Genomic DNA, 25,425 nt, shown 5'->3' with positions numbered 1-25,425 from the left:
TCCCCCGCTCCGCCGCCATCCCCTCTGTTGTTGTTGTAATTGTTGTTGTAGTTGTTGTTGTTGTTGTTGTTTGGGGAAGAAGATGGGAGGAGGTATGGGAAAGGTCCTAAACTCACTACTGATGCCATATAATCACATTCTGGTGCAACGAAGAGTCATAATTAATGGAAACGAGGCCTTAACTGACATAGATTAAGAATAACTAGGAAGATGTCCGAAAGTTGGCTACGTGTGGTGCGGTGGACCTGGGCACGACATTTAATGGGGGAATAAGGGGAAGGTCGGCTCTACTGATTGTTATTTACATGCAATGGGACTAGGGAATGGGGGATCGGGGAAAGTTGGGGAGTATTAGAGAAAATAGGGGAATATTTACAAGCGGATATGGAGGCCAAATTCCATATTCGCAACATTGCACCCTTCTCTACCCTCGGGGCGTCCCGACCCGATAAATTTTTACCTACTTTAGTGTGGCACGCAATGTAGTTCCCTCTACTATTAACTCTACCCTGAGTGCGACAGTTTTACAGATATTCACAAATGAGTAAATATGTCCCCCTGCGACGTTGCACCCTTCTCCTCACAGAAACACACCCACAGGATAACCGAATCCGGAAAGAATTCTCAAACTAAACATACAGCCGGTAGGGAGCATTATTTACAAGACTACGCTGCTATTTACACTACGATCCAGGACCTGTTTTTGGAGGAACACATGCAGATGTTATGCATAGAGAGAGCGCGCTTGCCAACATCGATACACCAACCCACGAGTGCTCTGTGGCCGACGGCCTTTAATAACGTGCAGAGCACCCTTCCCGAGCATCAACAGCACCACCCCACCACCAATCGGTGCAGTCACCATTGTTCATTGGAATAAAAATAAATTCGACAACCCCTAACCCTGCAGGTGTCTCTTGCTCTTCTTGTGGTGCACTTGGTGTTTAACTAAAAGTGGTTCACCTGTATGGCATAGGTGCCACGTTGACCCATAGGTCCATCCCCGGGTGGTGCTTGGCCGCAAACGAACTGCGGTCCATTGTGGGTGGCCACAAACATTGCGGTCCATATGGTGTATCGATCCCGGCAGCAAACAGCGAAAGTGCAGGCCCACAACTGCGCAGCCAGCACCTCTCTCTCCTCTCTCTCTACCCCAAAGCCAGATCCTCGGAGGTGGGAGACAAAAGAAGAAACAAGTGAGTAAGGTGGTAAGGGCGCAAAAGTGCACGCAATGTAAGGTGATGCACACTGGGGGCACATGGGAACCAGGTGAGACAGGTACGTTCCTATCGTACGCCCCCCCCCCCACCAGGTAACCTACATGGCCCCTCCCTTACCCCTTACTGTATCCACACAACACAACACTACCCATAAACATCTACTTTACAAATCAACAAACATCCCTACTGTCTTCCCCGTTCCTCCCATAAACCAAATTCGTCTTCTCTCCCTCCTAACCAATCAAATTTGCCATTTTCAACTCTCATCAAAATTTGCCATCTCCAACTCAACATCATAATTTGCCATCACCAATTCATCATCAGTCCCTCCTAGGGAGGGAGAGATGGAATCACCCCAATGTCTCATCCACGTCGTGATGCGTCTCACAAATCCAACAGCAATTCTCATTTCTGCAACACAAACAAAGAAAACACAGGTGTGGAGTCATCATCATCACCACAGGTAAGTGGCTGCGTATGGTGCGACAGGTTCATTAATCCTAACTATTTCCTAAATGACTAACAACTTTACACTACCCGGGGTCTTTCTCCGGCCAAACCATTGGCCCTCTTACACTATGGGTTCTAAAAACCAATTCCCATTGGCCAAACTGTGGTGCTCTTCAATTTGGGGTCTCACTCCCCCGATTCATCTCCCGGTGCCCTCGCACAATTTCTGGGCTGCGGCGTGTACCTCTCCCAGTGGGTCTACCCACCTGCACACCTCCACCACTGCAGTTGCCTCCGAGCTTACCTGCTCCTTGCCCTAACCTAACTACCTGGGGAAGGCCCTCTGGCACTCTCCCCACTCGGTGCCCTCTCTGGCACTGGGCTACCCGGGTCCATCCTCCGGATCCTCGGGCCCCATCCACAACTCTACCGGCTCCCAGAGCCCACCTGCGGCCTCACCTGGCCGACATCCTCACAGTGGTGGAGTGCCCAACCAACTACACACACTAACAGGCTACACGCCCAGCCATTTCCACAACACTAATGCACCCATCCACAACACCATTCTGCAACCGCACCACAGATGCCAATATCTAACCACAATTTACCTATACCCTCTACCTAACACTTACACTACCCGCCCCGGGTACTCGTGAAAGGGGTCCACTCTTCCCCCATCCACACCTTCGCACCATGCACACCACTCCGTACCACTTACTCCAACTCTCTCCACACACCTGTACTTGCACACCTGTGCTCTCACACTTGGTGCCACCTGCACCCTTCTCTCCCCAAGCGCATTCGCGCTGATCCACACACTCACGACTCATACACTGCTCCACACACCTGTCCAATTGCACACCTGTGCAATCACACCTGTTCCATCCTCACACACACGGCATCATCTCAGCTAACTACTCCCTTCTGAAACTTGCGCTTCCCAGTCGTCCCTTTAAACTATTGCGCTCCCACGTCATTATCATCCACACTAATCTACCTGCGTCCCCACTACAGGTATCAGTCACTAACTAATCTTAACGTTACCTAATGTCAATCTTCGCTAGATCCCTACACACCATATCCTAACCCACCCGGGCTAGTTTTCACTGCCATACACCCCATAATCTAGTGCTCCTTTGCCCCCCCATGGGAAGGATGGTGGATTTGCCATCCCACCACATCGGGGGTCTCTCACTACCAATTTCGCACATCAAATTTCAACAAATTACAAATTTGCCAATCATCTGCCAATCACTGTACCATTACCAATCATCACTCTGCCAATCCTTTGCCAATCATCAAATTTTGCTTTTCTCTAATTTTGGGTCCAAAACACTAACCTCATCACCCAGTCGACTCACTAATACCTCTCGGTGCGCCAATTCCTGTCCAAAGCCCGGCTTCGTAAAGCCAAGCCATGAATGCTGGTTGTTCTGTGCCAGCGGCTGGGTGCGTCCCGCATTCGGTGCAGGGAAGGAGGTTTACCCGGGCCGAGATCCCACGCACCATCTCGGCACGGAGCCATCCAATGCCCCGATCTCGACCTGCCGGCACGTCTCACCAAAAAGTGGTCGCCATGACAACCCTTTCTATCGGGCTGCCAGCTCCGCCTAGTGGAGCCTGGACGCGGCCGTTCAAAGCGAGGCCCGGCACGCACCGAGGGCCTGCTTCGGCTAAAAGTCGCTCTAACCTCTAACCCGTGTAACGTCGATGCTTCACCTGGACGCTTACACCCCGCAGCCCGTTCCTTGCTCACACATCCAGCCGTGCCCATGCTCCTCGTACCTTTCCTTACACACCCAGGTGCACCCATCCCACTCACAGCCTTGGTCACACACCTGACCACCGAACACTTTGGCACACATTCGCTGCTCGCACACCTCACAAATACACCGCTTCGCGCCCCCTCCGCGGTCACCTCCTCTGTGACAATTACAGGTGTGCCCTCATTCGCACACCCAATCACGTGCCTCACCACCAACTCCAGCGTGCATTCCCACTCACGCTCTACCATTCCAGGTGTGCATCCTTCCATCCCAGGTGTACATCCTCGCTCACCTGTCACAACTAACTCACGCTCCATGTCACTCTCACTACTTTCACCTCCATTCCTGACAGCGCACTCACCCTTACTCTTGACAGCGCACTCTTTCCTCATGCACCTGTCCGTCACACACCTTCCTCGCGCACACTCTCCCGTCACACCCTCTGTAACACTCACCACAGGTGTGCATTCTTCCTTGCCTTTGACAGCGCACTCTTTCCCCATGCACCTGTCCGTCACACACCTTCCTCGCGCACACTCTTGCGTTACACCCTCTGTAACACTCACCACAGGTGTGCATTCTTCCTTGCCTTTGACAGCGCACTCTTTCCCCATGCACCTGTCCGTCACACACCTTCCTCGCGCACACTCTTGCGTTACACCCTCTGTAACACTCACCACAGGTGTGCATTCTTCCTTGCCTTTGACAGCGCACTCTTTCCCCATGCACCTGTCCGTCACACACCTTCCTCGCGCACACTCTTGCGTTACACCCTCTGTAACACCCACCACACCGCGCTTCCATGTGCTCCCTCGCACACGCGCTACGACCGACTCACTCTCGCCAGCACCCTCACTCCTTGGCACGCACTTTTTCCTCACACACCCCAGAGTCGGACTTTCTTGCACACCTCCTCTTTCGCACACCAGACCAGTCGCACACTTCACCAACGGCCTCTCACGAACACCCGGGTCTATCTCGACCCCCAAGCTTATTAAATCCCCTGGCGCATCATACGCACGACCATATTGGTCACCACTTACACCGGGTCCTCTTCCTCTTCGCTTCTCCTCCATCACCTGCGAATCCCTCATCCGGTTAATGAGCACGTCATCACGATCCAAACACAGACTTTGGACCAATTCTTTTATCTCCTCTTTTATTTCTTTCTTATCCCCTCTCCGTCGCTTCTTAATTTCGCTCATCCCTTCTTCCACTTCTTCTAATTTGTGCTTCACCTCTTTTATTCCCCGGTACGTCTCCTCAAGCTCGTCCTCCAAGGCTACCTTGACCGTTTCCATGTGCGTCCTCACCTGCCGGTCCTTCGTCTCCATTACCTCTATCACCTCGTCCAACCTCGTTGTCAGTCCCTCACGTACCATCTGACATTCCCTCTTTGTCGCTATCAAGTCATCTTTTAGTTCTTTCTGTGTCGCCTTTAAACCTCCTAATACCGCAGTGTTCCTTTGAACCTGCTCCGTTAGTCCTTTTTGTCCCTCCGTCAGCTGTTCCACCTCCTGCGTCAGGACCTCTATGCCCCCTTGTAACTTTACAGTCCCCTTTCTCACCTCCTTCTCCATGTGCTCCTTACAGTGCCTCACCTCCTCGCGCACTCCTCCGACCTCCTCACTCACTCCTCTTCTGATCTCTTCTCCCATCACTTGCATCTCCTGCCCAGATGCCACCCTCATCTGCTCCATTTCCTCCCTGTGAGCATCCAGTTTGGCTTCTACCCCCATTCTGACCCCCTCTATCTGCTGCCCCATTTGGTTAACTTCCCTTTCCGCCTGGTCCCTCATGTCCCTCAATTTGCCTTCCATGGTGTTTTCTAACCCCTCTAACCCTTTTTGCATCCCTTCCATTTGATTCTCTTGAGCGGCCATTCTGTTTTCTACCCCCGTTAACCCCTCCTGTATTTCCCCTAATCTATCGTCTAATTTCCCAAATTTCATGTCTAATCCCTTAAAATTATTGTCTAATCCCTTAAAATTATTGTCTAATCCCTTAAAATTATTGTCTAATCCCTCACTGGTACCCCTCGCTTCGTCCCTCATTACCCCCATTTCGTTTCCCATTACCCCCATTTGGTTTCCCATTACCCCCAATTGGCCCTCCAATCGCTCACTCTGAGCCCTCATTTGCTCCATACTGTTTTTCCTTTCTTCATTATACTGGGCCATAAGGGCCGTCATTTGTATAAAAAACAAGTTCAAATCCATCGGGGGCGCTGCCACGGTCGCTGGCGCGGTGATCAGCGAGGCGCCATTTTGCGCGCCCGCTTCTTCGTGCGTGACGGCGCTATTTTGCGAACCTGCCGCCCTCACTGCTTCGCTCTCCTCCTGTCCCTCATTTTGGTCCTGGATCGACCCTGCTTCACTCTCCCCTACCGGACCCCAGCTGTCTTGATCCGCCATAGCGCGACTTGCAAAATTCGAGTTTCGTAAAACAAATACAAATTTCGGCCGCTCCAAATTTTGACCAAATTTTTTTTTTCCTCTATTCGTTTTTTTTTTTCAAAATTTGGTCGGGCCTCGAATCTCACTCCCGACACCAATTGTTACAGACACGACTTTGATGTTAAGGTGGGCCGAGCGGAATGGCCGCCGTGTCCGCACAAATTACCCGATTGTACTCGAACGTCGACGAAGCCGCGCTACGCTGGCTCAATAGGAAAGAGAAGACACCCGGCTGGGTTATAATGACACAATACGACACCAGGGGTTCAGTTCTCAAGACCTCCGGAGGAGGTTATATTCGTGCGGAAGGTCAGATTACAGGGACGAGAGGTACATCATAGGAAGACAGGCACTTAGACACAACCTTATATTATTCCCGACAGACCACAGAGAAACAGGACAAAAACTGACTCACACGGGGATTGATGACAAGGAAAGCGGGTATTCGATGGCCAGCACAAGGTGCACCTTGTGCTCAGGGACAGGATGGCGCGGCCCAAAAGATGCAGGAGGTCTCTCAGCGCTCGAGGTGGCGTCTTGTCGTCTCAAGCTGGGGGCGCATCTCACGTCACGTCCGGCAAGCGGCTGCGTATATCCGGCGGGGAGTGACACGCCCTCGGCTCGTTAGCTCCGCCTCGTGGAATCGGCACGTTGCTTCTCATTGGGTGCGTGCGGGGGGGGTTACTGGCTCCGCCCCCGACGAGGAGCTGACAGCCAGCCCCTTCGGGGTAACCCCGTGGAGCGCATGGTCTGGAGCTAATCGAGCCGGTGTGAGGACGCATCCTCCCCCGCTCCGCCGCCATCCCCTCTGTTGTTGTTGTAATTGTTGTTGTAGTTGTTGTTGTTGTTGTTGTTTGGGGAAGAAGATGGGAGGAGGTATGGGAAAGGTCCTAAACTCACTACTGATGCCATATAATCACATTCTGGTGCAACGAAGAGTCATAATTAATGGAAACGAGGCCTTAACTGACATAGATTAAGAATAACTAGGAAGATGTCCGAAAGTTGGCTACGTGTGGTGCGGTGGACCTGGGCACGACATTTAATGGGGGAATAAGGGGAAGGTCGGCTCTACTGATTGTTATTTACATGCAATGGGACTAGGGAATGGGGGATCGGGGAAAGTTGGGGAGTATTAGAGAAAATAGGGGAATATTTACAAGCGGATATGGAGGCCAAATTCCATATTCGCAACAATATCTTTACATGTTTTGGAGAACAATCACACAGGAGGAATTACTTTTCAAAATGACCTCGTAATATGTACTGTATACAGTACTTCAAATTCAAATTTGAATTCATCTTTGATTGGACTCACATGATCTGTTGGTTTTTCTCATTCTTTACTCCTGGCTCGTGATGTAGCGGTTTGCATGGTAAAATCCAATACACCACATGCATTTGTCCATTGTCTACCAATATCCTTATACTTAATGTGCAAGTAAACTGAAGTCTGCTATTGTCTTTGTACTCCATGTCATATAGATACAAGCAATTCCATAAGCTCAATAGAACTGCAAAAATTAATAAAAAGCTTCTATATTTATTGAACAAATGACACTTGCAGTGCTTTCAAGGTGTTCTGCCACCCGGGACACCCTTATTCCATTGGAGTAGAGGCTTTCATTTGCCTTCAGTGTATAACTCCTTATGATGTGTGCATAGGCCAGGAAGGACATCATTTTTAATAACCTCATGCATCAAAAACCTCGTTTCTCCAAGGTGCTGATACGATGTCCTTGACAGGCAATCATGGCTACACTGTGTAGCTAATTGTCTGGAAATCTCAACAGGTGCGCTGCGTTGTTCACAAATTACTATTAGCTGTTCTGTGATCTTTGTTAGCTCACTTGCCGCAGCCTTGCTTTTTACACAGCATTAAAGCAGCAAACTAGTGAGTATGGGTAATTGTTACAAACACAAAGACAAACTCCCTCAAAAATTATTAATCTTCATAAATTGCTCCAGTTTTTAGAACCATTCCATATTAAATTTGAACCACACTTAAAGGACGGGCCTCTTTACGAATACAGGTCAGCCCTGTATAATGTTGCTCTGGTTAGCGTTGCTTCGCTTCCATGACCTTAATAAAGTAAGGAACAACGTTTTGCTACAAATTACAATGTTCTACTAAGTAGTGATGTTGCAACGTCCAATTTTGAGTCATGCTCCAAGCGAACAACTTTGAGTTATGGTGTATGTAATCAGTTTCGCTCCGTAATGTATCAAGAGTCCAAAACGCTCAACAAGTGATAAGAGGCTGATGGCAATGACTGGTATAAAGACCATTATCAGCAGAAAAGAAAGTCAGTCCAACAGTTTTTGGATAAATTATTCAAGGTCGAACTAAAGCAGAAAGAGAAGCCACAAGAGTCTATAGTTATACTATACATCCAGTGTCAGCTAGAGTTTCATCTGTGGATAAATTTGTCCCCATACCTCCACCACAATATAAACAAGCAGCACAACTATTTCTGGTGAGCTGCACAACTATTTCTGGTGAGCTGCACAACTATTTCTGGTGAGCTGCACAACTATTTCTACATGTGATTTTTACTTTATCTATACCTATAAAAGGGAAAAGTCTGTGTTTGTCTCTGTGTCTGTCTATCTAACCAAGATATTCTAGTTTTGTATTTTTAATAAATTTTCTGAAATTTGTACAATTTATTTTTCAATTCGAAGTTGTGGGTTATGATGTGTAAATAAAGGTGGAAAAAAATCTGCTTTAATGAATTTAATTCCAGACCATAAGGCAAAAAAAGGTGAAAAAAATGAAAGGTGGTGTGGACTTTCTTTAGGCACTGCATATACAGAAAATTGCCAATTTTAGGATGACAAGTAATTTTTCTTCCAGCATCGTGAGGCGATGTCACCTGCACCATGCTGGTCATGTGAAGTGCCATGAAGACAAGCAAAGAAAGTCCTACTCTGGAGACCTGAGGAACCCCGGAGAAGCGGGCATCATACTAAAATACGCAATTTGGCGTCTGTCTATCTGTCTGATGATGTTTTGACCGCGATACATTCCATCGTTACTTATCCAATCTCAAGCAAACTTGACAGGATGACTAAGGGTTACACAATTGAAGGTTGAAGTGCATTCATTTGCCCCACTCCCCAAAGGGATTTTCTCCTCCGAGCGGGTTTTCCCTGCCATAGCCGTCAATGGGGTTGCGTGTTGAGGTGTATAGCTATATTAAGTTAGCTTTATCGTGGCGTTTTTCCAAGGCGACGTCCAATAACAAAACTAACGATAATAACAACATATTAATGTTATTACAAAACAATATTTATACCAATAATATCCCACCTCCCCAAGGGGTTTTTCCTCCTTGAACAAACGTCGAGTCAACATTTATAAATAGCTTATCATGGCGTTTTCGTGGGAGCAACGGCCCAACGTTCTCGACCGGAAGTAAAAAATATTATAAACCACAAACACATATGATTAGCTTTTTAAGCCGCTAATGCTGTTTATAACACTAAACAAAGAAATTTGGAGAAATCCCGACATCCATGACCTAAGTTTTACTTACAGAACTAAGCGAAGATCTACTGTACTCTATATACCCCACAGGGGTTGGGTTAATAACATGACCCTTCCTGCCGCTAACGTGACGTTTTTTTGTAGCGAACTTTTTTAACACGCTCGTGCTGTTTAACACAAAACTGAAAGGAAGGAAGCCTGGGGTGTGCTCATTTACCAAGCAGCTAGCTAGCGCTTGCCAAGCCAGCCGTTCCTTAACGGTTTTTAATGGAGTGCTTACTCGAATGCTTAAACCACTAGGCGATCTCTCCACAAGAAACTTGGTAAATGAACACACACCCAATGTTCTCGAGACCCGAACATATATCGACTGAAATCTATATACCCCAATGAGGAATGATCGACACTTCCTGCTGCTCCCGTAGTGAGTGGGTGCCCTAGTTATCAATAGAATCCTTCGGAACATCATCAAGAAGGACTCCAACCTAAGTGGCACTGATTTATTCAATGCTATGTCCAACAAAGAACATTGGAAAAACCTCATCATGTCACCCTGTTAAGTGGATGTCTTAAGAAGTCTGAAGTAGAAGTACTAATAATCAAATTATGGTGCCAATACGCCCTCCCTCTGACAGAGATTAGTGGTTAAACCACTTTCACTATGCCACGCATACAGGTGAAAATTGCAAGTCTCCCCTCATGGGGGAGGGAGGAGGGGTAGATTTAATTCATGCCCACAATCTGACACCCTGGGTATCCTGAGCATGTATGCAAAAATTGAGGGATATATATATATATATATATTGTTGCGGATCTCAACGTCGGCCGCCCCCTTACGAAGGGGGGATTAATCCCCTTGTCTTTTATCTAGCCAACGTGATCCGGGGCTATTACGTTCCTTCCGGTCAGCGCTGAATAGGGTGGTAGGCCGAATTATTCCTATTACCTAATTACCAGCGCCTCCCAGGAAGCAAGGAAATAACCCCGCCCGAACCACGGTTTTAGGTGGAAACGCCGAGCGATAGCGAGCCGTGATCCGGGCCGTTAACAGGAACTAACCCGATTTAAGCGGTGCCGAATCGTGCCACGCTTACCCAATGGAAGAAATCACTAATACGGTCGGATTGAGAAGAAAGGAAGAACAGATTGGTTTATTAACACTTTGTACAATGAAGAAGAAGAAGCAGAATACACAGTGCAGCCTTAAGAACAGTCTTAACTTATCCCTGGACACGGGCCCGTTTCACACTCAGTCACACTCTCAGACACTCGCACGGAGATGTAGATGGTTGGGTCCAGGGTCCAGGGATGGCGTCCACAGCTCGTCCTCCGGGTCCCCGACTCGTACCGCGAAGAAGATGGTATGACAGACGGCAGGCGTTCCCCGCGTGTAGTTGGCGCGGACCGGAAAATTATCGGGGGAAAGGTACGCTAGGCTGGCGGTTACTTCGCGGCTCAGCCGCGTATGTAATAAACGAACCGGCGCTATATGCGCTCCAACAGTTCAAATGGCGAAGCACCTCTCCCAATCGTCCTCTTTGGTAAAGCGCATATACCCCTTTTGGCCAGTCCTTTCGCACAGGAGTCCTCTTTACCTCTTGATACCAGCGCTTTTGCGTAAGTCCTCTATCATGCCAATGCTTGGCTTCCCTCATGAGTCCTTTCGGTAAAAGCGCAATTCCTTCACGGTCAGTCCTTCTGTAATGCGCGAATCGTGCCAGTCCTTTTTAAGGGCTTTGCGCGCGCGTTTTTATAGCGCCGCCCAGCGAACCCTCTCAAATTTGCCAGCCGCGCACTACCACGCCCCTCACGCCATTTAACCTGAGCCTTGGTTGGTCGTTGGCTCTTACCAGCTCCGCCCTTGATGTCCGCTTGACGTGGCCACACCCCGACCTCGCGCTCCTCCCCCTTTTCCAGGCCTACCTCGTGGAATTTGGCTGGGTTGAGCATCCCAATGCGAGGGCAATAGCAAAAATTGGGCGCGGACTGGATGCTGCCCAACGAAGTAGATTTGGAGGGTGGGCCGCAAAATTAATGGGACCTACTCTTATTTCTTTTACACAACGCAGGTATCACTATTGGGAATGGCCTTATTCTACACATATACTATGACATAACTAATGTTCTAAGGTGGCCTACGTGTTGCATGTGGACTAACTATGGGGGCAAACCTTTAACCTTTAATGATGTTAAATGTACACTTCTCAGAACCGCAACAATATGTATATATATATATATATATATATATATATATATATATATATATATATTGTTGCGAATATGGAATTTGGCCTCCATATCCGCTTGTAAATATTCCCCTATTTTCTCCAATACTCCCCAACTTTCCCCAATCCCCCATTCCCTAGTCCCATTGCATGTAAACAACAATCAGTAGAGCCGACCTTCCCCTTATTCCCCCATTAAATGTCGTGCCCAGGTCCACCGCACCACACGTAGACAACTTTCGGACATCTTCCTAGTTATTCTTATTCTATGTCAGTTAAGGCCTCGTCTCCATTAATTATGACTCTTCGTTGCACCAGAATGTGATTATATGGCATCAGTAGTGAGTTTAGGACCTTTCCCATACCTCCTTCCATCTTCTTCCCCAACAATTACAACAACAACAGAGGAGATGGCGGCGGAGCGGGGGAGGATGCGTCCTCACACCGGCTCGATTAGCTCCAGACCATGCGCTCCACGGGGTTACCACGAAGGGGCTCCTTGTCAGCTCCTCGTCAAGGGCGGAGCCTGGTAAACCCCCCGCACGCACCCAATGAGAAGCAACGTGCCGATTCCACGAGGCGGAGCTAACGAGCCGAGGGCGTGTCACTCCCCGCCGGATATACGCGGCCACGCGCCGGATGTGAGGAGAGATGCGCCTCAGCTTGGAGAGAGAAGCCACCGCCACCCCCAGCGCGACGAGACCTCCCCGCATCTTTGGACCGGACCGGACCGTACTGTACCCTGCCCCGAGCCCAGGAGGACCTGGAGCCATCGATACCTGCCTTTCCTAGCCATCAAACCCCCGTGTGAGTCAGCCGTTGTCCCGTTTGTCTGTCGTCTGTCCGGGGTTAATATAAGAGTGTGTCTAAGTGCCTGTCTTTCTGTGATTATACTTCTAGCCCCTGTAATCTGACCTTTCCGTACGAATATAATCTCCTCCGGAGGTCTTGAGAATCGAAACCTTGGTGTCGTATTGTGTTATTGTAATCCAGCCGGGTGTCTTCTTTTTCTTATTGAGCCAGCATCGCGCGACTAGTCAACGTTCGGGCACAATCGGGTAACTTGTGCAGACGTGGTCATACCATAAAACCGCTCGGTAAATAACATCCAAGCCACGTCTGTAACAATTGGTGTCGAGGAGTGGAATTCGAACCCGGGACTAAATTAGTTAGGCCCAAATTTTGGGAGGGAAAATCGAGCCGGAGCGCGTACGGCGCTCGACCGAATCGATTCGGAGCGCGTTTCCCGCGCGAAATTATAACGGCGAAATTTGAATTTGTTTTACGAAAATAAAAAAATAAAAAACCGAATTTTGAAAGTCGCGCTATGGCGGATCAAGACAGCTGGGGTCCGGTAAAGGAGAGTGAGGTAGGGTCGATCCAGGACCAAAATGAGGGACAGGAGGAGAGCGAAGCAGTGAGGGCGGCAGGTTCGCAAAATAGCGCCGTCACGCACGAAGAAGCGGGCGCGCAAAATGGCGCCTCGCTGGTCACCGTGCCCGCGACCGAAGTAGCGCCGCTGGGAAGATTGGAACTTTTTTTTATACAAATGACGGCCCTTATGGAAAAGAATAGTGAGCGATTGGAAAACCAAATGGGGGTAATGGGAAACCAAATGGGGGTAATGAGGGACGAAGCGAGGGGTACCAGTGAGAAGTTAGACAATAATTTTGAGGAGTTAGACAAGAAAATTGAGAAGTTAGACAATAATTTTGAGGAGTTAGACAAGAAAATTGGGAAGTTAGACAATAATTTTGAGGAGTTAGACAACGGGATAAAAGAAGTAAAGAATGGGTTAACGGGGGTAGAAAACAGAATGGCCGCTCAAGAGAATCAGATAGAGGGAGTGAAACATGGGTTAACGGGGGTAGAAAACAGAATGGCCGCTCAAGAGAATCAAATGGAAGGGATGCAAAAAGGGTTAGAGGGGTTAGAAAACAGTATGGAAGGCAAATTGAGGGACATGAGGGACCAAGCGGAAAGGGAAGTTAACCAAATGGGGCAGCAGATAGAGGGGGTCAGAATGGGGGTAGAAACCAAATTGGATGCTCACAGGGAGGAAATGGAGCAGATGAGGGTGGCATCTGGGCAGGAGATGCAAGTGATGGGAGAGGAGATCAGAAGAGGAGTGAGTGAGGAGGTCGGAGGAGTGCGCGAGGAGGTGAGGCACTGTGAGGAGCACATGGAAAAGGAGGTGAGAAAGGGGACTGTAAAGTTACAAGGGGGCATAGAGGACCTGACGCAGGAGGTGGAACAGCTGACGGAGGGACAAAAAGGACTAACGGAGCAGGTTCAAAGGAACACTGCAGTATTAGGAGGTTTAAAAGCGACACAAAACGACATAAAAAACGACTTAATAGCGACAAAGAGGGAATGTCAGATAGTACGTGAGGGACTGACAACGAGGTTGGACGAGGTGATAGAGGTAATGGAGACGAAGGACCGGCAGGTGAGGACGCACATGGAAACGGTCAAGGTAGCCTTGGAGGACGAGCTTGAGGAGACGTACCGGGGAATAAAAGAGGTGAGGCACAAATTAGAAGAAGTGGAAGAAGGGGTGAGCGAAATTAAGAAGCGACGGAGAGGGGATAACAAAGAGATAAAAGAGGAGATAAAAGAATTGGTCCAAAGTCTGTGTTTGGATCGTGATGTGCTCGTTAACCGGATGAGGGATTCGCAGGTGATGGAGGAGAAGCGAAGAGGAAGAGGACCCGGTGTAAGTGGTGACCAATATGGTCGTGCGTATGATGCGCCAGGTGATTTAAGAGGCTTGGGGTTCGAGATGGACCCGGGTGTTCGTGAGAGGCCACTGGTGAAGTGTGCGACAGGTCTGGTGTGCGAAAGAGGAGGTGTGCGAGAAAGTCCGACTCTGGGGTGTGTGAGGAAAAAGTGCGTGCCAAGGAGTGAGGGTGCTGGCGAGAGTGAGTCGGTCGTAGCGCGTGTGCGAGGGAGCACATGGAAGCGTGGTGTGGTGAGTGTTACAGAGGGTGTGACGGGAGAGTGTGCGCGAGAAAGGTGTGTGACGGACAGGTGCATGAGGAAAGAGTGCGCTGTCAGAAGTAAGGAAGAGTGTCCACCTGTGGTGAGTGTTACAGAGGGTGTAACGGGAGAGTGTGCGCGAGAAAGGTGTGTGACGGACAGGTGCATGAGGAAAGAGTGCGCTGTCAGAAGTAAGGAAGAGTGTCCACCTGTGGTGAGTGTTACAGAGGGTGTAACGGGAGAGTGTGCGCGAGAAAGGTGTGTGACGGACAGGTGCATGGGGAAAGAGTGTGCTGTCAAGAGTAAGGGTGAGTGCGCTGTCAGGAATGGAGGTGAAAGTAGTGAGAGTGACATGGAGCGTGAGTTAGTTGTGACAGGTGAGCGAGGATGTACACCTGGGATGGAAGGATGCACACCTGGAATGGTAGAGCGTGAGTGGGAATGCACGCTGGAGTTGGTGGTGAGGCACGTGGTTGGGTGTGCGAATGAGGGCACACCTGTGATTGTCACAGAGGAGGTGACAGAGGAGGGGCGCGAAGCGGTGTATTGGTGAGGTGTGCGAGCAACGAATGTGTGCCAAAGTGTTCGGTGGTCAGGTGTGTGACCAAGGCTGTGAGTGGAATGAGGGTACCTGGGTGTGTAAGGAAGGGTACGAGGAGCATGGGCACAGCTGGATGTGTGAGCAAGGAACGGGCTGCGGGGTGTAAGCATGCAGGTGAAGCATCGACATTAAACGGGTTAGAGGTTAGGTCGACTTTTAGCCGAATCGGGCCCTCGGTGCGTGCTGGGCCTCGCTTTGAACGGCCGCGTCCGTGCTCCACTAGGCGGAGCGGGCAGCCCGATAGGAAGGGTCGTTATGGCGACCACGTTTTGGTGAGGCATTCCGGCAGGCCGAGATCGAGCCATGGGATGGCTCCGTGCCGAGATGGTGCGTGGTATCTCGGCCCGGGTAAACCTCCTTCCCTGCACCGAATGCGGGATGTATCCAGCCGCTGGCACAAAACAACCAGCATCCATTGCTTGGCTTTACGAAGCCGGGCTTTGGACAGGGATTGGCGCACCGAGAGGTATTAGTGAGTCGACTGGGTGATGAGGTTAGTGTTTTGGACCCAAAATTGGAGAAAAACAAAATTTGATGATTGGCAAGGGATTGGCAGTAGTGATTGGCAGATGATGGGCAGTGATTGGCAAATTTTTAATTTGTTGAAATTTGATGTGCAAAATTGGTAGGGAGAGACCCCCGATGTGGTGGGATGGCAAATCCACCATCCCTCACAGGTGGGGGGCAAAGGAGCAATAGCTTATGGGGTGTATGGCAGTGAAAACTAGCCCGGGTGGGTTAGGATATTGTGTGTAGGGATCTAGAGAAGATGACCTTAGGTAACGTTAAGGTTAGTTAGTGACTGATACCTGTAGTGGGGACGCAGGTAGATTAGTGTGGATTATAATGACGAGGGAGCGCAATAGTTAAAGGGACGACTGGGAAGCGCAAGTTTCAGAAGGGAGTAGTTAGCTGAGATGATGCTGTGTGTGTGAGGATTGAACAAGTGTGATTGCACAGGTGTGCAACTGGACAGGTGTGTGGAGCAGTGTATGAGTAGTGAGTGTTGTGGATCAGCGCGAATGCGCTTGGGGAGAGAAGGGTGCAGGTGGCACCAGGTGTGAGAGCACAGGTGTGCAGGTACAGGTGTGTGGAGAGAGTTGGAGTGAGTGGTACGGAGTGGTGTGCATGGTGCGAAGGTGTGGATGGGGGAAGAGTGGACCCCTTTCACGAGTACCCGGGGCGGGTAGTGTAAGTGTTAGGTAGAGGGTGCAGGTAAATTGTGGTTGGATATTGGCATTTGTGGTGCGGTTGCAGAATGGTGTTGTGAATGGGTGCATTAGTGTTGTGGAAATGGCTGGGCGTGTAGCCTGTTAGTGTGTGTAGTTGGTTGGGCACTCCACCACTGTGAGGATGTCGGCCAGGTGAGGCCGCAGGTGGGCTCTGGGAGCCGGTAGTTGTGAGTGGGTGCCTGAGGATCCCGGGTGTGGATCGGGCAGCCCAGTGCCAGAGAGGGCACGGAGTGGGGAGAGAGCCAGAGGGCCTTCCCCAGGTAGTTAGGTTAGGGTGAGGAGCAGGTAAGCTCGGAGGCAACTGCAGTGGTGGAGGTGTGCAGGTGGGTAGACCCACTGGGAGAGGTACACGCCACAGCCCAGAAATTGTGCGAGGGCACCGAGAGATGAATCGGGGGAGTGAGACCCCAAATTGAAGAGCACCACAGTTTGGCCAATGGGAATTGGTTTTTAGAACCCGTAGTGTAAGAGGGCCAATGGTTTGGCCGGAGAAAGACCCCGGGTAGTGTAAAGTTGTTAAAGTCATTTAGGAAATAGTTAGGATTGATGAACCTGTCGCACCATACGCAGCCACTTACCTGTGGTGATGATGATGACTCCACACCTGTGTTTTCTTTGTTTTGTTGCAGGAGATGAATTGCTGTGTGGATTTGTGAGACGCATCACGACGTGGATGAGACATTGGGGTGATTCCATCTCTCCCTCCCTAGGAGGGACTGATGATGAATTGGTGATGGCAAATTTTGATGTTGAGTTGGAGATGGCAAATTTTGATGAGAGTTGAAAATGGCAAATTTGATTGGTTAGGAGGGAGAGAAGACGAATTTGGTATATGGGAGGAACGGGGAAGACAGTAGGGATGTTTGTTGATTTGTAAAGTAGATGTTTATGGGTAGTGTTGTGTTGTGTGGATACAGTAAGGGGTAAGGGAGGGGCCATGTAGGTTACCTGGTGGGGGGGGGGGGCGTACGATAGGAACGTACCTGTCTCACCTGGTTCCCATGTGCCCCCAGTGTGCATCACACTACATTGCGTGCACTTTTGCGCCCTTACCACCTTACTCACTTGTTTCTTCTTTTGTCTCCCACCTCCGAGGATCTGGCTTTGGGGTAGAGAGAGAGGAGAGAGAGGTGCTGGCTGCGCAGTTGTGGGCCTGCACTTTCGCTGTTTGCTGCCGGGATCGATACACCATATGGACCGCAATGTTTGTGGCCACCCACAATGGACCGCAGTTCGTTTGCGGCCAAGCACCACCCGGGGATGGACCTATGGATCAACGTGGCACCTATGCCATACAGGTGAACCACTAATAGTTAACACCACCAAGTGCACCACAAGAAGAGCAAGAGACACCTGCAGGGTTAGGGGTTGTCGAATTTATTTTTATTCCAATGAACAATGGTGACTGCACCGATTGGTGGTGGGGTGGTGCTGTTGATGCTCGGGAAGGGTGCTCTGCACGTTATTAAAGGCCGTCGGCCACAGAGCACTCGGGGGTTGGTGTATCGATGCTGGCAAGCGCGCTCTCTCTATGCATAACATCTGCATGTGTTCCTCCAAAAACAGGTCCTGGATCGTAGTGTAAATAGCAGCGTAGTCTTGTAAATAATGCTCCCTACCGGCTGTATGTTTAGTTTGAGAATTCTTTCCGGATTCGGTTATCCTGTGGGTGTGTTTCTGTGAGGAGAAGGGTGCAACGTCGCAGGGGGACATATTTACTCATTTGTGAATATCTGTAAAACTGTCGCACTCAGGGTAGAGTTAATAGTAGAGGGAACTACATTGCGTGCCACACTAAAGTAGGTAAAAATTTATCGGGTCGGGACGCCCCGAGGGTAGAGAAGGGTGCAATGTTGCGAATATGGAATTTGGCCTCCATATCCGCTTGTAAATATTCCCCTATTTTCTCCAATACTCCCCAACTTTCCCCAATCCCCCATTCCCTAGTCCCATTGCATGTAAACAACAATCAGTAGAGCCGACCTTCCCCTTATTCCCCCATTAAATGTCGTGCCCAGGTCCACCGCACCACACGTAGACAACTTTCGGACATCTTCCTAGTTATTCTTATTCTATGTCAGTTAAGGCCTCGTCTCCATTAATTATGACTCTTCGTTGCACCAGAATGTGATTATATGGCATCAGTAGTGAGTTTAGGACCTTTCCCATACCTCCTTCCATCTTCTTCCCCAACAATTACAACAACAACAGAGGAGATGGCGGCGGAGCGGGGGAGGATGCGTCCTCACACCGGCTCGATTAGCTCCAGACCATGCGCTCCACGGGGTTACCACGAAGGGGCTCCTTGTCAGCTCCTCGTCAAGGGCGGAGCCTGGTAAACCCCCCGCACGCACCCAATGAGAAGCAACGTGCCGATTCCACGAGGCGGAGCTAACGAGCCGAGGGCGTGTCACTCCCCGCCGGATATACGCGGCCACGCGCCGGATGTGAGGAGAGATGCGCCTCAGCTTGGAGAGAGAAGCCACCGCCACCCCCAGCGCGACGAGACCTCCCCGCATCTTTGGACCGGACCGGACCGTACTGTACCCTGCCCCGAGCCCAGGAGGACCTGGAGCCATCGATACCTGCCTTTCCTAGCCATCAAACCCCCGTGTGAGTCAGCCGTTGTCCCGTTTGTCTGTCGTCTGTCCGGGGTTAATATAAGAGTGTGTCTAAGTGCCTGTCTTTCTGTGATTATACTTCTAGCCCCTGTAATCTGACCTTTCCGTACGAATATAATCTCCTCCGGAGGTCTTGAGAATCGAAACCTTGGTGTCGTATTGTGTTATTGTAATCCAGCCGGGTGTCTTCTTTTTCTTATTGAGCCAGCATCGCGCGACTAGTCAACGTTCGGGCACAATCGGGTAACTTGTGCAGACGTGGTCATACCATAAAACCGCTCGGTAAATAACATCCAAGCCACGTCTGTAACAATATATATATATATATATATACACACACCTGTGCAGTGTCTGTGTTGTGTTGTGACTGAACTACTCCCTCAAACTTTTTGTGAAATCATACCGAACTTCTGGTATGCACCTATCTCTCCGGTGTGTATGTCCGAAGGGTATTTTTTTGAAAATGTTTGAAAAGGTTTTTATTTATTTTTTCAAGTTAAATCTTCAACTTCAATTTTTTATAAAATGTAATATCACGTATATTACAAATACATTGGTGCAAAATAATTGTTTGTATTATGATTGGTGTAAACCATGACAATACAGCAACTCAGGTACAGTCATCCATCTATATGTCTACGTATCTGGGCAGTGTCTGTGTTGTCAATGAACTACTCCCTCAAACTTTTGTTTCTGTGGTTGTGAAGTTTTTTTTAAATAACGTGGCTGTGAGGTGTTTTGAATCACGTGGTGGTGAGTTGTTTTGAATTACGTGGTGGTGAAGTGTTTTGAATTATGTGGTGGTGAGGCGTTTTTAATTACGTGGTGGTGAGGCATTTTGAATTACGTGGTGGTGAGGTGTAATCGTTCCAAACCTCCAGTCTGCACCTACCCCTCCCGTATGTATGTGCTGAGGGGTTCTTTTTTTCATATTTTTTTTTTTAACTTAATTCTTCAACCTAAATCGCTTCTAAAAATGTAATATCACAAACACTACAAATACATTTGTGCAAAATAATTGTTTATATTATGATTGGTGTAAATCATGACAACACAGCAACTCAGGTACAGTCATTATCCTCAGCTAAAACAAACCCGTTCCTCTGTAACGATGCGTGGTGAGCCGAGCCAAGCTAGTATGTATGTATATATATATATATATATATACATATATACATATATATATATATATATATATATATATATATATATACATATATATATACACACATACATATATATATACATATATATATATACACACATACATACATACAGAGAATTGCCAAATTTTAACATGACAGCGATTGTAGATAGTGTCTTGGGAGGATGTGGTCACCTTTAAGAAAGTTGCTCGAAGCTTTGTCACAAGTGAGGGGTCACGCTTTATGCCTTCTTGCATAATCGTAGTGTAGCTGGGAACAACAATAAGTTTTGAAGAAGACAAGGATGTAAATGTGTCTTTTCCACTTGGTGTTGACATGAATTATCAGGATTAACTCAAACATTCAACAGTGAGTTCACCAATATTAGTCATTTTTAAAACTAGCAAAGAACCCCCCTTTGTAAACCCCCTCCCCCACCCCCCCCCCCCTCTCTCCCTCGCACCTCCTTATATGCCTATGGCATATTTTATTAGAACTTGTAATACCGTCCCCCACCACTTCTTGGAGGATGAATAGATTTTTACCCTTGCCAGGAGACAGGGTATTGCATTTGAGTCTGTTTGTTTGTTTGCACATAATGTGCCAACGTAGACCACAATTTTTCCACGTTCTCTTTTTTCAACCAGGTATCTCTATAAAATATGTACAATTAGAATGCAACTATGTCGATAAAATATATACAGTACTATAAAACCACACAAAAGTCCTGGCGAGGATCTGAAATATTTTTATTTTGTCTACAACGTCAAGACTCGTGGAAGAGCGAGGCCATTGAACAGATCAGGACGCAATGGAATAAAAGGAACAGGAGAGACAGAAAGAGTGGGGAGGAGGTGGGGTCACTAACAGCAGAGTTGAAGGACAAAATAGTGGGAGACATGGACAAACATTGGGTGTGGGGAGGAATAAGGGGGAAGAGAGGATACATGGGATGGACAAGATGGATTTGATTGCTCTTTCTACTTTTTTTTTTTGGCGAAGTCAATCTTCACAATGGTAGTCATGCTCAGCATCTTTGCTTTGTTGCATTCTCTAATAATGTAAATCTTAAAACATCCAGGAGTACAATTTTTTTACCACCCATAACCTCCCCGGCCCACCCTGAGTACAACCACCAGTTTCAAACTCACTTTGTCCATCCCGTGCATACCCCATGAACAATCCTTCAAATGCTCTGGGGTACCTGTTTTAACTGAGGCAGGTTTAAGATGGTTTTAGTTTAGTTTTCTTGATTTGATGATGGACAATAACCTCAGGCAGTATTTATGGAGTATCTGTCTGGTTTGTTCTGCCCTTCTCATGCTAACTGAGAATTACGAGTACAGAAGGGCATTGCCGTCCTCGTTGTTTACGTTTTTGAAAAAAATCCCTTTTAACCGCAAATCCTTGATGTGCAAACTTATGGGGTAATGGGGAAAAACGAATAAGTTCACCAGTTAGCATGAGAAGGGCAGAACAAACCAGACAGATACTCCTACAACGCAATGGCGATGTTGATGACGGTGACAATAAAGAAGAGTTGATGGAGATGATGATGTTGGAAGGTATGAGAGGGTTATTGTGTTGGTGGTCCAGGTTAATTAAGTGAATAAATGTGGAAAATAGTTCACCAACCCACGATTATTTGAGCACATTGACCTCAATCAGCAAATCTTGCCTCAATAAATTCATCGCGATAGAGCAAATCCGCGAAGGGGGAACCCCCGAACGGCAAGGTTCTACTGTATTCGTGAGCATGTAATATCTTTTTCTGTACAACACCGATGGATTTTGTATATTCATGCTATTAATAAAGCAAATCAACAATAAAAACTGTAACAACTACAGATATTGAGAGAAGAGTGTCAGGAATCAATCACCTGTGGATATAAAATCATTTATCAAACTTTGATTTGGGGGAAAAAAAACATTTATTTTAAAGTAATTTTGCAGTCGTAATAATAAAAGCAACTATTCATCACATGTCAAAGAGACAGCACCAATTTCAGCACTGCTCGTAAGTGCCCAACCTCTGCGAGATCACAGACAATTTGGCATTTGAAGGTGACATGGCATTGCCGTAAGGTATGCAAAATGGCAGCCGCCATGATCTCTGAATGCAGTCGTAATGTATACACACATGGTGACTTTCTTCATAACGGCTTTTCTTGCTGACACTTTTCATATTAACCAAATAAAAGCATCCTTCTTTAGTTATTATATATACAGTGCATTCGGAAAGTATTCAGACCCCTTCACTTTTTTCACATTTTGTTGTGTTGCAGCCTTATGCTGGAATCGTTTAAATTCATTTTTTCCCTCATCAATCTACACTCAATACCCCATAATGACAAAGAGAAAACAGGATTTCAGAAAGTTTTGAAAATTTATGAAAAAGAAAAAACTGAAATATCACATTGACATAAGTATTCACACCCTTTGCTATGACACTTGAAATTTAGCTCAGGTGCCTCCCATTTCTCTTGATCATCTTTGAGATGTTTCTACACCTTGATTGGAGTCCACCTGTGCTAAATTCAATTGATTGTACATGATTTGGAAAGGCACACACCTGTCTATATAAGGTCTCACAGCTGACAATGCATATCAGAGCAAAAACCAAGCCATGAGGTCGAAGGAACTGCCTGCAGAGCTCAGAGACAGGATTGTGTCGAGGCACAGATCTGGGGAAGCCTACAAATAAATTTCTGCTGCATTGAAGGTTCCCAAGAGCACAGTGGCCTCCATAATTCTTAAATGGAAGAAGTTTGGAACAACCAGGACTCTTCCTAGAGCTGGCCGCCCGGCCAAACTGAGCAATCGGGGGAGAAGGGCCTTGGTAAGAGAGGTGACCAAGAACCCGATGGTCACTCTGGCTGAGCTCCAGAGATCCTGTGTGGAGATGGGAGAAACTTCCCGAAGGACAACCATCACTGCAACACTCCACCGATCTGGGCTTTATGGCAGAGTGGCCAGACGGAAGCCTCTCCTCAGTGAAAGACACATGAAAGCCCGCTTGGAGTTTGCAAAAAAGCAACTAAAGGACTCTCAGACTGTGAGAAACAAGATTCTGTCGTTGATGAAACCAAGATTGAACTGTTTGGCTTCCGTCTGGCCACTCTGCCATAAAGCCCAGATCGGTGTAATGATTGTGCATTATCTTCTATATATAATGGAGGGATTGAAAGTATGTTGCATTTATGTTTCATCTATTCCTCCGAGAGGAATTGACCTCGGAAGCTGAACCATTTTTAGGGCTTACTCAAGACACCCTGAAGGCATGTTTTCTGAAATTGCATTTTATTACATCAAATTTTGAAGAAAAATATTTTTCATTTCTTTCATCTTGGTGTTTTCTTCCTTTGGGGGGAAGGGGTGGTGCAATTGGAATTATCCAAGATAAATAACCACAATGTATTACATATGCACATAAGCAGTACACATTTTTGCTTAATACATGTAACCCAGGTTATTGTTTTTTTTTTTTTTTGGGGAGTGATCAAAGCAGCGGTCTGATGCCTTTTCACTACCCAATTAAAGGGACATGTAAGAAGAACATGCTGCACACTTGGAACAAGACCGCCTGCAGGGCAGACACTATGCTTATATATAATGGAGTTATGGCATATGTGGGTATGTATGTATGTGATGGAAATAGCACCTGGTGGTGTGTCGTGTGTATGCCAACATTTGTGGTGTGTGTGCCCAGAATTGAACACAGTGCCCTCTGGTGGTGGGTGTGAAAGAAATTGACGTCCCAGAAGAAGATATCACTTTGTGGAAATATAACCACTTTTAATCGCCCACTGAAGTTGGGCTGACATGGAATTAAAAATCACAAGGAAAATTCTAGTTATCATTTACAAAACCTCGGATGACAAGGGAGAAGCATTTTGATTTTGTACAATGAGAAAAAAATTACGTCACAGAAATGCGGAACGCAAAAGGAACATAAGCGATTAGCATGCTATAATACACAATTAGTTGTCTGTCTGTCTGACCGTGATACATTCTGTTGTTACTGTTACGGATTCGTCACTTCCGTTGTTGTGGTTCTCATCCACTGCAAACATTTTTGGTTGCATGTACTATTATTGTTATCGTTTAAGTGAATTGGAGATAGCTGTTTTCAAAAGGTAAAAAAGTTAATGTTTTAAAAGAAACCGGAAACCGGATCGGGAACCGGATGAGACGAGGAGGAAAGAGAGGAAGAAGAGGAAGAAGAAGGAGAAAAAGGAGGCGGAGCAAGTGAGGTCGGAGAAGAAGCCGAGCTGCATTGAGGTTTTGAGCAAACGCTGGCGAACGAGGGTCACGAGTGAGCTTTGGGTTTCCTGGGAAAGGGATTCCTGTGACAGAGTTGTTATCGCTGTGACAGTTAAACCTGCGTGACAGGTTTTGCGGTTGATTCCGAAGAGAATCATTGGAGTGCTGTTACGTCTCGAGAACGGACCGTTGGCCATTTTGCCTCGCGCCTGATTTCGCCTCGCTCCAGGTTTTTCACCTCGATTCAACCATTGCACCGCATCCAGACGTTAACCTGGTGTGTGTGTGTGTAACGTGGATTTTGAGTGTGAATTTGCGGTTCGCCGATTGGGAGCCGTTGAACGTCCATACCCAAAGGTGTGATTTCCCAGCCGCCTCTTGAGGACACTTTTGCCTATCTTTGGCAGTGTGACTGTCAGCCGAGCGGGATTCTAGTCTCGATACAACATAGTTCTGACAACCATTAGAGCATGGATCGAGTTTGGTTTGAAGCTGGGACAGAGACATTGGGAATGTTCTTTTCGCTCACTTGGAGCACAGTGAGTTATATTGTACGAAACTGATGGTACCATCATAGGAATGATATATTGGTTGTACAATTGATTAATATTATTATTGTACTGTTATTCTTGTGTGACCTTAATACAATACTTGTTTGTTGGTAACAATGGGTGTGGTTTCACCATTGATCTTTGACACACAGAATAACACATCTTTCTGCCGTGACTCCTCTCGGGGCTCGGAGGTACACCGTGACCGGGGTTTGGGGAGGAGCATGTAACAGAAATTGGGGGCTCCGTCCGGGATCTAACATTCCCAAAACATTCCAAAATTCCGAAAACATTCCCAAAATTCCCAAATTTGGAATTTTCTAACATTCCCAAATTTTTCAAAAAATTTAATTTTTTTGTGTGAAGGTTAACAGGTGCTAACTGATAGTCACCATGGTGTTTGACGCAGAAAAGTTTGTGGCGTCC

The 25,425-nt window shown here is 47.5% G+C and overlaps 1 protein-coding gene across 1 annotated transcript in view; it reads right to left on the bottom strand.

Moving 5' to 3' along the window:
* WASHC5 (WASH complex subunit 5) overlaps nt 1–25,425 on the bottom strand; it is a 105,255-nt gene that overhangs the window by 29,843 nt on the left and 49,987 nt on the right. Inside the window, 1 exon segment of the mRNA XM_068100497.2 lies at nt 20,380–20,455. Within this exon segment, the coding sequence (XP_067956598.2) occupies nt 20,380–20,455 (76 nt within the window).

Source organism: Myxine glutinosa, chromosome 8 (genome assembly GCF_964187855.1).
Source record: "Myxine glutinosa chromosome 8, kmMyxGlut1.1, whole genome shotgun sequence".
Classification (NCBI taxonomy): domain Eukaryota; kingdom Metazoa; phylum Chordata; class Myxini; order Myxiniformes; family Myxinidae; genus Myxine; species Myxine glutinosa.
This window is presented reverse-complemented; position numbering and strand designations above follow the sequence as displayed.